Source organism: Cervus canadensis, chromosome 25 (genome assembly GCF_019320065.1).
Source record: "Cervus canadensis isolate Bull #8, Minnesota chromosome 25, ASM1932006v1, whole genome shotgun sequence".
NCBI lineage: Eukaryota > Metazoa > Chordata > Mammalia > Artiodactyla > Cervidae > Cervus > Cervus canadensis.
Window position 1 is genome coordinate 48,538,609 of NC_057410.1, and position 12,458 is coordinate 48,551,066.

Consider the following 12,458-nt stretch of genomic DNA (forward strand, 5'->3'; position numbering starts at 1 on the left):
TTTCCTCTGTTTCTTTGCATTGATAGCTGAGGAAGGCTTTCTTATCTCTCTTTGCTATTCTTTGGAATTCTGCATTCAAATGGACATATCTTTCCTTTTCTCCTTTGCTTTTCACTTCTCTTCTTTTCACAGCTATTTGTAAGGTCTCCTCAGACAGCCATTTTGGCTTCTTGCATTTCTTCTTCTTGGGGATGGCCTTGATCCCTGTCCCCTGTACAGTGTCACAAACCTCCGTCCATAGTTCATCAGGCTCTCTATCAGATCTAGTCCCTTAAATCTATTTCTCACTTCCACTGTATAATTGTAAGAGATTTAAGTCATACCTGAATGGTCTAGTGGTTTTCCCTACTTTCTTCAATTTAAGTCTGAATTCGGCAATAAGGAGTTCATGATCTGAGCCACAGTCAGCTCCCGGTCTTGTTTTGGCTGACTGTATAGAGCTTCTCCATCTTTGACTGCAAAGAGTATAATCAATCTGATTTTGGTGTTGGCCATTTGGTGATGTCCATGTGTAGAGTCTTCTCTTGTGTTGTTGGAAGAGGGGTTTGTTAGGACCAGTGCAGTCTCTTGGCAGAACTCTATTAGCCTTTGCCTTGCTCATTCTGTACTCCAAGGCCAAATCTGCCTGTTACTCCAGGTGTTTCTTGCCTTCCTACTTTTGTATTCCAGTCCCCTATAATGAAAAGGACATCTTTTCTGGGTATTAGTTCTAAAAGGTCTTGTAGGTCTTTTTAGAACTGTTCAACTTCAGCTTCTTCAGCATTACTGGTCAGGGCATAGACTTGGATTACCATGATATTGAATGGCTTGCTAACATAGTTCAGTTCAGTTCAGTTCAGTCACTCAGTCTTGTCTGACTCTTTGCGACCCCATGAATTGCAGCACGCCAGGCCTCCCTGTCCATCACCAGCTCCCGGAGTTGACTCAAACTCAAGCCCATTGAGTCGGTGATGCCATCCAGCCATCTCATCCTCTGTCGTCCCCTCCTCCTCCTGCTCCCGATCCCTCCCAGCATCAGGGTCTTTTCCAATGAGTCAACTCTTCACATGAGGTGGCCAAAGTACTGGAGTTTCAGCTTCAGCATCAGTCCTTCCAATGAACACCCAGGACTGATCTCCTTTAGGATGGACTGGTTGGATCTCCTTGCAGTCCAAGGGACTCTCAAGAGTCTTCTCCAACACCACAGTTGAAAAGCATCAAATTTTTTCGGTGCTCAGCTTTCTTCACAGTCCAACTGTCACATTCATACATGACCACTGGAAAAACCATAGCTTTGACTAGATGGACCTTTGTTGGCAAAGTAATGTCTTTGCTTTTTAATATGCTATCTAGGTTGGTCATAACATTCCTTCCAAGGAGTAAGCATCTTTTAATTTCATGGCTGCAATCACCATCTGTAGTGATTCTGGAGCCCAAAAACAATAAAGTCTGACATAAGCATATATCAAAACTCACATGAAAATGTTTTCCCCCCAACAAATTATCTGTTAGTTCCAACTGAGTCAACATCAACATCACATACGTTACAAGAAATCATTCCTCTAGTTTTCCTCCATCATCCTCCAAACCTGTATTTGCTTCCCTCAGTTGCTTCTGGCTAAGAGCAAGTTGGTTTTGTCTTACTGTGGAGAATGGGAGGGCTTACAGGTGTCTCCTGTCCTATACTAGGAGTAAAGGCTAGGGAAAACAGCCCCTCCCTGTTGAAGCTCAATGAAATACCTATAAGGTAATTTTACTGATGTTGACCGAACTCTCATAGTTGTATTGGGTTGATAATTCTTTTGAACCTTACAAAATATCCCTTTCTTGTGGAAATAGTGGGTCCCTACACTGGAGACCCTGATGCTGGGAGGGATTGGGGGCAGGAGAAGGGGACAACAGAGGATTAGATGGCTGGATGGCATCACCAACTCGATGGACATGAGTTTGAGTAAACTCCAGGAGTTGGTGATGGACAGAGAGGCCTGGCCTGCTGCGATTCATGGGGTCGCAAACAGTCGGACACGACTGAGCGACTGAACTGAACTGAATACCAGTGACAAGTGACAGTCATTTGTTGAGACGTTGTATTTGTTGAGTGCTTAGTACGTATGACACCTCGCGCCGAAAACAAACAAACAAAAAAAATCCCACAGCTTTCTAAACACTGTCCAATGTCGCACTCAAAACTTTTTTTTACATATCACCATTTTTTCTTCTACAATGAGTAAAGTGAAAGAGAATGTCACAGATAAATAAATGGCACAGCAAACCCAGGTAAATCTTAGGCCCATGCTCTTTACCATTTCATCCTTAAGAGAGAGGGGTGTGTGTCTTAACGTAAGAAACAGTATGTTCTTTCGGCTTAACAGTATTTTTTTTTCCTGCCATTGGATTGTGTGCAATAATCCTGGGTCACTGTTTTGAAAGCATGCTATTGATTACCAATAAGTCTTAACATCTATCACCTCTGCTAAAGAAAAAGAAAATTGCGGTGGTGAGGATTTCATGTTGTTGATACTTAAGCCCAGGAAATGTGGCAAAGCCACCTGCAGAGAGCATGAAGCCTGCAGCTCGTGACCGTGGCCAGGCCCTCCTCAAATGGCCTGCATCGCGAAAGAAAACCGCTGGTGCAGAATGTGGACAGGATATGCACAAGTTCAAGGCAGAGGTTTGAGAACGAATTTTTGACGGCAGTGGGAAACGAACCGAATTCTAGCCGCAGCGCCCAGTTCCTCCACTATCGTGCCGAGCTCCTCGGGGACGGAGGGATTTGGTGGCAGCTGAAGCCTCCAAGAAAGGAATGAATTCACCCAGTGAGCTGGGGAAGGGCTTTCGGCTTCCTCTCCAGAGGCAGCTCCCGAGAAGCCCCGACGTGTTTTCTACCTTCGCGGGCTTTTGGACCGCTAGCTCTACTGGCCTGACGGTGCAGCCATTTCCGGTAGACGGGCAGGACGGCCGACCCTCGCCCAACCAAGAAGCCTAGTTGCCACGACTTCCGGTCTTCTACCCGCCCCTTCCGCTTCCGGCGGTACCCATCTCTGTTCCTTCCCGGGAAGCCTGGTTTTCTGCAAGCGGGGTCCGTAGGCCGCTGGAACCTGAGGGGCTATGGCCGCTGCGGGGTCTGTGACGGTGGCGTTGCATGTGGCGGAAGTGCTAGAAACCATCGTGAGCGGTTGCTTGGGGCCCGAAGGGCGGCAAGTTCTGTGTACCAAGCCCACTGGCGAGGTGCTGCTCAGCCGGGATGGAGGCCGCCTATTGAAGGCGCTACATTTAGAGCATCCCGTAGCCAGGTACCCGCGATGCACGCTCCAGCCGGTTAGAGGATCCCTTAATTAGGTACTCACGTCCCACACTCCAGATGGACACCTAACGTCAATCTCTCTGGACTTGTCCGTAAGGTTTTGCTCTTTGGGAAAATTGACCTTTTCCCTCTCGCTCAGCAGAAAAAGCCCTGCCATTCTGCCAGTAGGAGCTAGCCCGCGAAGATGGAAAAAGAGGTCGGGGCTTCTTGGGAGCTGTCCCTGGAGAAAACTGACCTTGGAGGAGACCAGTGTACGCTCAGAGTTAGAGCGCCGTCCTAGGGAACATTCCACAACTGAAAACATTTCTCTTTTCCTGCCAGCTCGACCCAACCCTAGAAACTTGAAATAGAACAAAGGTGGTTCTGTTTTTCCTTTTTAATTAACAGAAACCATTCAGCCTATTTTTAAGTAGATTTTAAAGGGGAAAAAACGGACTAAGGACATCAAGGAGATAGTATTCTCGTTTTATGGATGTGAAAACATGCTTTCAACTTGATTCACATGTGGAAAGGCGGCCCTCTGAAAATCTAAGCTGCTTTCTTTCTTTCTTGTGCAGGGTGATGGTGGCCTGTGTTTCCAGTCATCTGAGAAAAACAGGAGATGGTGCTAAAACATTTATTATCTTTCTTTGCCATTTACTCAGAGGACTCCGTGAGATCACAGACAAGGAAAAGGATTATTTCCTTTTTGAAAATATTCAAACCTGTGGAAGGCATTGGAAAAATTGCTGTCAGTGGAAATTTATTTCCCAAGCTCTTCTAACATTTCAGACACAAATATTAGACTACATTATGGACCATTACTTAAGTAGACACTTCTTGTCAATCTTTTCTTCATGCAGTAAAGAAAGAACATTGTGTAGGAGTTCTTTAGAGATGCTCTTAGGAGCATACTTTTGTGGAAGAGTGGGAAGAAATAATCACAACTTGATATCTCAGTTGATGTGTGACTATGTTTTCAAGTGTACAGCTTGTGAAAGTAGGTTTGAAGAAGTACTTGAGATAGTGGATGACTGTTTTGTTGAGTTGAAAGTTGGTGTCACCGGCCTCCCTGTTTCTGATTCCAGGATCATAGCTGGGCTTGTGCTTCAGAGAGACTTTTCTGTGTACTGTCCAGCAGATGGTGACATAAGAATAGCGATAGTAACAGAAACCATTCAGCCTCTTTTTTCAGTTTCTGGATCAGAGTTTATTCTAAATTCAGAAGCGCAGTTTCAGACATCTCAGCTTTGGATTACAGAAAGAACAAAAGCAATAGTGAAACATTTACAGAGTCAGAATGTAAAATTACTCCTATCTACTGTGAAACAACCAGACTTAGTAATTTATTGTGCAGGACTGAATGGCATATCTGTGGTGGAGTGTTTATCATCTGAAGAACTTTCTCTTATCCAGAGAGTCATTGGTCTTGCTCCCTTTGCACTACCAGAGGCCTCTTCTCAGTATGAACTCTCGCACACTGCTTTGGTGAAATTCTGTAAACCCCTCATCCTTAGGTCCAAAAGGTATGTTCATCTTGGCTTGATGAGCACCTGTTCGTTTACACCACACTGTGTAGTTCTTTGTGGACCGGTGCAGGGTCTCATTGAACAACACGAGGATGCTTTACATGGAGCATTTAAAATGCTTCGGCAGGTATTTAAAGACCTTGATCTAAATTATGTGACACAAACCAGTGACCAAAATTGCACATCAGGTCCTCGTATATATGAGAATAGTAGAGAAAATAATGAGTTACCAAAAATTGTTAACAGCTCAATACAAAGGTCGTATCAGGACACTGTTGTAAAGAACAAAGGCGAACTGGCAAAAACTCAAACGAATTTAAAAGTATGTTCAAATTTGATAGTTCCAGGTGTCAAATTAGAGGAAAATGTATTGTGTTCAGGACCAAAAGTGGCAGTAACAGATTCATACCAGACAGAAGAAACATTGAGATGTTCATCCCCAAACAAAGGGACGATAATGGATGACCATGAACCATATATTGAGAGTAATTCTGCTAACTCAACAACAGAAAATACTAGAAGAGAAATTTCTTATGGAAATTTACAGGTTACAAAACTTGCTAGAAAGGACAGCATGTTATCACTGAGATATAAGTCACTAGAGATGTGTACTTCCCAAAGTTACTATTTCTCATCTATACCAGCTGGTTGTGTTTTGCCTGTGGGTGGTAATTTTGAGATCTTATTGCATTACTATCTTCTCAACTATGCCAAAAAATGCCAGCAATCAGAACAAACCATGGTTAGTAGGATAATAGCTAATGCACTTTTAGGCGTTCCCAAAATCTTGTATAAGTCTAAGAAGGGAAATTACAGCTTTCCACAAGTATATGTAAGAGCTTTCCAGGCACTACAAACCAATCAACCCATGATAAGCAACCAGACAGGTTTGGAATCAGTTGCTGGTAAATACCAGTTACTAACTTCAGTTCTTCAGTGCTTGACAAACATTTTGACTGTTGACTTAGTAATCAATATTGAGAGACAACCTCAGGAAATTTATGATCAAGATTCAGAAGAGGAACTATAAAATTGGAAGCTTTTTATTAATCAGTTTTAATCCAACTCAAGCCATAAAACAAGGCAGGCGTGTGACCACTGATTTTCAAGTTAATTCAACCTAGTTAGGAAAATATAACTTTAAAGTCTTTAGAGGTACGTGAGGCCACCAGACATTCAGATATGAATATTGTAGATTGCATTCATTATGGAACAGTTCTGAGGAGGAAACCTGGATGAGTGAAGCCAAGGTCTGAGTAAGTGGATCTTTTTTCCCCCTTGGTGTCCCTTGTCTCAGCTCTGAGTTAGTCTGTGGTTTGGGGGGAAGGTGTTTCCCTTTTACTTTTCTGCATCATTTTTCACTCTTCTTCCCTTCTGCCTTGCCTTTCTGTAGTTAGTTAATAGAATAATCTCAGATTTGGATGAAGTCTTCAAATGCCATCCTACTTTAGTTGCTCATAAAACATTATTTGCTTTATTGAAAATAATTTATTTTCCCTACTCATAATTTCTGTAGCAAAAGTCTCATTCTTTTTTCTCAAACAGTATATAAGTAAAATTATTTTTTACTGTAATTGTCCCCTTATTTAGAGCCTGGATAGATTTTTTTCACCATTCATGCACCATTGAATATGTTACCATAAATAGGATTTTGTGGATTGTATTTATTTTCATTTCTTTAATTGAAATAATTCCAAAAAGAATATGAAAATCGTACTATCATTTTCTCCTGTTCTGTAAGAGCTTGCAAGACAGTTCATGTATCTGTTGGGTTTTCTTGTATTTGATGCATAGCCATAGTTCAGTAGTAACAAATAATTTGAGGGTTACAGTTGGCTGTCTGATCTGTGGGTTGTACATCAATGGATTCAACCAACTGTGGATTGAAAATATTCAGGAAAAAAATTTACAGAAAGTTCCCAAAAGCATAACTTTAATTTGCCAGGTACACTGGCAACTATTTACCTAGTATTTACATTGTATTAGGTATTATAAGTAATCTAGAGATGATTTAAAGTACAAAGACTATGTGCATAGCTTATATGCAAATGCTGTGCCATTTTTTTTATAAGAGACTTGAACATCCACAGATTTTAGTGTCTACTGGGGGGCGGGGGCTGGGGGTGTGTTCTAGAACCAATCCCCCTTAGATACCGAGAGACTGCTATATTTATTTCTAATATGAATTTTTTAATGTTTATGTTTTAAAGGTTTATAAATGCAAATAAGACTGTGATTCTAGCTGTGAATAAGGGCAGTATCTTCTGCTTTTGGTAGTTCTCTGTAACACCCTAGGCAGTACTATGTTCATACCGAGTTTTCAGAAGGGCTTGTTGAATAAAACTGTTTTCTTTAATCTGTTCTAATTATGTGTTTCCTGTTTACTAATTCAGCAAATTCTTATTGAGTGCTTACTATGTGCCAGATGCTGAATATACCGTGGTAAACAAATAGATAAGGTTCCTACCTTCAGGCACTTTTCCTTAAAGGTTAATGTGTAGTAGATAGTGACACCACTTGGACTGAAATTAAATTTGGGAAAAGCAATTTTTAAAATTTCATTACAGTTAAACTTGAAAAAGCAATGACTGACAGTGTATTAAAAGACTGTAATGTCCCATGCTCAGTTGCTCAGCACACATACTAAAATTTGAACAGTGAGAAGATTAGCATGACCCTTGCACAAGGATGACACACAAAAAACTAATGTTCCATCATTGCAAATCTTTCATATTAAATAAAATTTTATTTTTGTAAGGTTTATGTTATATGAAAGTGAAAGTGTTAGTTGCTCAGTTGTGTCTAGCTCTTTGAGACCCCATGGACTGTGGCCTGCCAGGCTCCTCTGTCCATGGAATTCTCCAGGCTAGAATACTGGAATGGGTAGCTATTCCCTTCTCCAGGGGATCTTCCTGACCCAGGGATCGAACCAGGTCTACATTGCAGGAAGATTCTTCACCGTCTTAACCTACCGTCTGAGCCAAGTCACTCTGGACCTCTTATGTCATATGTGGTAACACTATTTCACTTCTGTGATTATGGAGAAAGTGTATTATTTCTCTTTCTTATACTAAATCCATAGATATATAGATGTACTGTAAAATTATTGTATCATTTTTTCATTCACTTTTTAAAATTGCCTGTCAGGTCTCTTGATAACTTTGCTTTATTTTGCTGCTGTTGTTTTAAATACTTCTCCATCAGTGAAGGCATTCAGAGGCTTTTCCGTGCATGCCCATGCCTTTCATCTGGTAGGCGTTGATAGCGATTAATAGTCACTGGCCCAGGAGCCCCTGTGTAAGCTGGGAGTGGGTCTTCTGTGTTTGGTACCTAATCTAACATCTGCTGCAGAGTAGTAGCCAGTAAATGTCTGCTGAGGAGCTCTGGTCCTCATAGATGTGGTCCTAATTATTTCTATCAAGCTTTCATGGCAAAGAATCTGTTTGCAGGGGAACGAAGCAGAAAATGTAGAACAGGTCTATACAAAGCAATCTTTTTTCTTTTCATTAAAAACATCCTCAAAAATGGTGATAAAGCTTTCATGGGTCATCCTTGTTCTTTGCAGAATAACCCTAGGGAATTCACATTACTGAGTTAGATAAAAGAGCGTTTCTAAAAATGTGGTTACGTTTTACTTAAACCCACTTCCACAAAGGGTTTGAGCTGACCTGCAACAAAAATAAATAAAATTAAAGTAAAATCTGAATAAAAATTAAAGAAGATGAAAGAAAATGATTGGTAAAGATGATTAAAGTCAAGACCATGTTCCTGTTTTTATTGCTGCATGATGAATATTTTTATTCATTCAAAAATTTTATTCAAATTTTACTTGATTTGAATCACTGTATCATTACCCCTCACGGCTCTGAGAGCTGCCTGAATTTAGCTGGACAAGTTTCACTGTATTCTGTTGGTTGAGGCAGCCATAAAGTTCAGCTGAAATTCAAGGGGAGGGAACACAGGCCCCACTACTCAATGGGAAATGTCGATGTCACCTTAAAAGAAGAGCATGTGGGTTGAGATGTGTTGAGGCAGCTATCTTTGGAAAACAGAATCTGCTAAACCATGGGAGAGAAACACTTCTCAACTGAGGTTTTTATTTTCTGTAGTTACTGTTTTTTTGTTTGTTTCTGTAGTTTTATGTCAGTCTACCTTCCACAAACACATTTTCCCCAGTAACTTTTATGAACCCCTTATTTTTTCTCATTGGGCCAGCACAAGCCATTTTTATTCCCAAAACAATAGGCATTAAATAGTTGAACATCCTTTAGTTGCTTTAGCCAAAGAGTTGTTTAACCATGTTACACTGAAAGTGTTATGATATCCATGTTTTAGACTAAAACGGGCAGGGAAGAGTTCACTTTGAGCCTGAACTTTTATCAGCAATTGCTCATTCCCTTCCAAAAGGAATAGTATATGTTTTTCCCATCATCACAGCAAAGCAGGGAAAAGAAGAACTGCCGTTTGGCGGGCGGGGGGGCGGGGGGGGGGGGCGGCTAGGCTGGAGCTTTGTAAATAGCAAGAGATTGGTAGCAACCCTCCTGGCTCAGACAGTAAAGAATCTGCCTGCAATACAGGAGACCCAGGTTTGATATCTGGGTTGGGAAAATACCCTGAAGAAAGGAATGGCTGCCCACTCCAATATTCTTGCCTGGAGAATTCCATGGGCAGAGGAGCCAGACAGGCTGCAATCTATGGGGTCTCAAAGAGTTGGACACAACTGAGTGACTAAGCACACATACAAATCTAGATGGATCCAAAAGTAAATGGTGGGACAGTAACTGGAGGGGAGAGCATGCACAGGGCAGAGCTGATTTCTCAGTGTGTATCTTACGGCATTTTGATTTTTGAGCCATTTGAATGCTACTTACTCACATGAAATAAAATTTTAAAAAGTAAATTTAGAGCATACACATATGCTCTAAATAGCTATTTAGAGAACATGAAGCAGTCATCCTGCTTTGGACATGTTAAGGGTGAGCATCCATGTGGAGACTGGGCTGGGAGGTGGCTAAATGGGTTGGGAGGTGAGGGGAGAGTTTGGCTGGAAATACAAAGTTTGGAATCATTGGCATGTGGTGGCACCCACGTTATAGAACTAAATAGAACCTACAGAAGCAAGTGCAGGTGAAGGCCACGGCTGAGCACTGGGGAACTGGAGCATCACTGGCTGGGAGCGATAGCTAGTAAATAGCTAATAAATAGCCTATTAAATAGCTAATAAAATAACGATCCTGATCTAAAGAAATGCAAGATGATGATGGAAGAAGAACAATGTGAGATACACACTAATGGATCAGTGCTTTTACAGAAAAAAAAAAAAAATGATACAGTCAAAAAGGGGAATATTCTCTTAGCCATAACTGGGTAGCGGTTTTTGCAACAATTCTGGAAGCATTCTTCCTCAGGAGGTTACTCTGAGCCAAAGAAGTGCCGGCAAGCAGTGTGGCATTCACTTCCTCGGAGAATTTCCAGTCCTGTGTATGTCTCCTTTTGTAGACTCACCATCAGATTTTGTCAGCCTGCCGAGAATGGCTCTGTCTCAGGGACTGAATCTAACCACACTTGTGAGTGTGACCAATTTATTTACATTAAGAACTGTCCCAGGAACAAGATTATTCCAAGTCCATCTGACCAGTCGGACCTATATGTGGGAAGTCAAGTAATAATCATGTGGTTGCTCAGTAAGCATGGAATCAGAACAGGAGAAATCAAATTAACCACGTAAGCCCGCTCCCAGCCAGTGATGCTCCAGTTCCCCAGTGCTCAGCCGTGGCCTTCACCTGCACTTGCTTCTGTAGGTTCCATTTAGTTCTATAACGTGGGTGCCACCACATGCCAATGATTCCAAACTTTGTATTTCCAGCCAAACTCTCCCCTCACCTCCCAACCCATTTAGCCACCTCCCAGCCCAGTCTTCACATGGATGCTCACCCTTAACATGTCCAAAGCAGGATGACTGCTTCACGTTCTCCAAACCTGCTGCTTCCTCAGCTGCCCCATCACAGCTAGTGGCATCACCAGTCTCCCTCTCAGTCAGAACAAAAACCTGGAGCCGTTTTGACTCCAGTCTTACCTTCACATCCTGCAGCCAACCAGCAAGTCCCACTGCCCCACAGATGAAGTAGGTTTCATATCTGCCCATTTCTCAGGATTGTCTTTCCAGCCTCCAGTCACTTCATCTCGCCTGCAGTAGCTTCCTAATGGTCTTGCTTCTAGACCTTGCATTTTATCCTGCACTGATTTCCCTACCCCCAACTTTTTATGTCAAAAATTTTAACTCCACAAAAAAAGTTGATAAAAGAACACAACACCCACAAACCCTACATCAGAATTCACCATTACCATTTAACCCTTTGTTCATGCATGAGTGTGTGCACACACCCACACTTTACTGAACTATTTGAAAGCAAGTTGTATCCCTAAATACCTCAGTATGTATTTCTCATGAACAAGGGCTTCCCCTACATGACTAAATGATTCTTTTTAAGATGCAAATCCTGTCATGTCATCCCTCTGCTCAAAGTCTGCCAAAGGTTTTTCCTTCACACAGAATGAAATCCAAATTTTTCGTAGTCTACAAGGCTGTCCATTTTCTATCTCCTGCTTATCCTTAAATCTTACCCCCTACTACTCTCCCTGCAGCTTTCCCTCACCAGTTACACTGTCAGTCAGGACAAGTTATGCCATAGTGAGGTAACAAAGAACTCCAGATCTCAAGAGGCTTGCCACAATTCATATTAATGTCCTCACATAGCTATTAAAGGTCACCTAGGAGCTCTGACCCCACATGATTTTCTTCCTCAGTCCTAGATCAGGGCTGATGGAGCAGTTGCTGTCTTTAACTTTACCAGTTATCATACCAGAGAGAGAGAAGAGATCTAAAGGGTCTTTCATTGGCTGTGTTTGGGAGTAGCACATGGCATTTCTACTCATGACTCACTGCCCAGAATTAGTCACACGGTGCTAACCCACTCACAGAAGAACCAGGTGGTTCCATCCTACCTTGCGCCTGGATGAGGAGAGAACTCTTGGCAGACAGCACTAATGAACACCCAAACCGGTGTTCCTTCTGCCCCTTGACCACACAAGTCATCTCAGCCTCTGAGTTTTCCATTTGCTGTTCTGTCTGCATAAAACTCTTTCCCTCTGTGCTCACTTTGGCAGCACATATACTAAAATTGAAACAATACAGAGAAGATTAGCATGGCCCCTGTGCAAGGATGACATGCAAATTCATGAAGAGTTCCATATTTAAAAAAAAAAAAAAAAAACCTTCTTTCCCTCTGACCTTCATATGGCTCACTTCCTCACTTTATTCAGGTATCACTGCTTTGTTGTCATCTCCTTAGAGATACCTTTATTGACTTTTCACTCTAAACATATTCCTTCTCCATGACCTTGCTACCTTGGTAAGCTCTTTTTGAAGCACACATCTAATGTTATTAGTGTGTGTGTTTATTTTTTACAATGACTGCTGTCCCCACTAGAATAAACTTCTTGAGAACATGGACTTTTTCACTTCCCCATTCCAGCATGTAGGATACTGCTTAGCCAAGTAGGCACTCTACTAAGTTCAGTGAATGAATGCATGAGTGAATGAATGAATACAAATGGACCAATGGAAAGACTGACTAAGTCTCCCTTCTCCTGAGCAGTGATCCCAG

General features: G+C 41.8%; 1 protein-coding gene, 1 long non-coding RNA gene and 2 other non-coding genes across 7 annotated transcripts in view; 3 read left to right on the top strand and 1 right to left on the bottom strand.

Annotated features, from left to right (window-relative positions):
- The window catches only part of LOC122427647, a 29,145-nt gene extending 26,230 nt beyond the window's left edge, over nucleotides 1-2,915 (bottom strand). Inside the window, exon 1 of one of the 2 annotated variants that reach the window (XR_006265506.1) lies at nucleotides 2,689-2,913. This is a non-coding gene — a long non-coding RNA (uncharacterized LOC122427647). Of the gene's footprint in view, nucleotides 1-2,688 lie in introns of both variants that reach the window. The other variant, XR_006265507.1, reaches the window with a different exon arrangement.
- A 107-nt stretch (nucleotides 2,916-3,022) lies between these two features.
- BBS10 (Bardet-Biedl syndrome 10) lies at nucleotides 3,023-7,157 on the top strand. Of its 3 annotated transcripts, none has more exons than XM_043447264.1 (2): nucleotides 3,023-3,272; nucleotides 3,841-7,157. In XM_043447264.1, the coding sequence occupies exons 1-2, from the start codon at nucleotides 3,088-3,090 to the stop codon at nucleotides 5,819-5,821; spliced, it is 2,166 nt and encodes a 721-aa protein (XP_043303199.1). In that variant the 5' UTR covers nucleotides 3,023-3,087; the 3' UTR covers nucleotides 5,822-7,157. The 3 variants fall into 3 exon arrangements, with proteins under 3 accessions (XP_043303199.1, XP_043303202.1, XP_043303200.1); XM_043447267.1 differs by lacking the exon at nucleotides 3,023-3,272 and adding an exon at nucleotides 3,273-3,375; XM_043447265.1 differs by lacking the exon at nucleotides 3,023-3,272 and adding an exon at nucleotides 3,467-3,640.
- A 253-nt stretch (nucleotides 7,158-7,410) lies between these two features.
- Nucleotides 7,411-7,520, top strand: LOC122427852. Its single transcript, XR_006265557.1, has one exon. It is a non-coding gene; the product is annotated as a U6 spliceosomal RNA (small nuclear RNA).
- Nucleotides 7,521-11,942: 4,422 nt separating this feature from the next.
- Nucleotides 11,943-12,049, top strand: LOC122427913. Its single transcript, XR_006265604.1, has one exon. It is a non-coding gene; the product is annotated as a U6 spliceosomal RNA (small nuclear RNA).
- The last annotated feature ends 409 nt before the right edge of the window (nucleotides 12,050-12,458 follow it).

Bases quoted from the DNA above. Each gene is read 5' to 3' on its own strand.
- BBS10 (XM_043447264.1), top strand. From the start codon at position 3,088: ATGGCCGCTGCGGGGTCTGTGACGGTGGCGTTGCATGTGGCGGAAGTG. The intron at 3,273-3,840 runs GTACCCGCGATG...TTTCTTGTGCAG, and splicing joins TTAGAGCATCCCGTAGCCAG to GGTGATGGTGGCCTGTGTTT.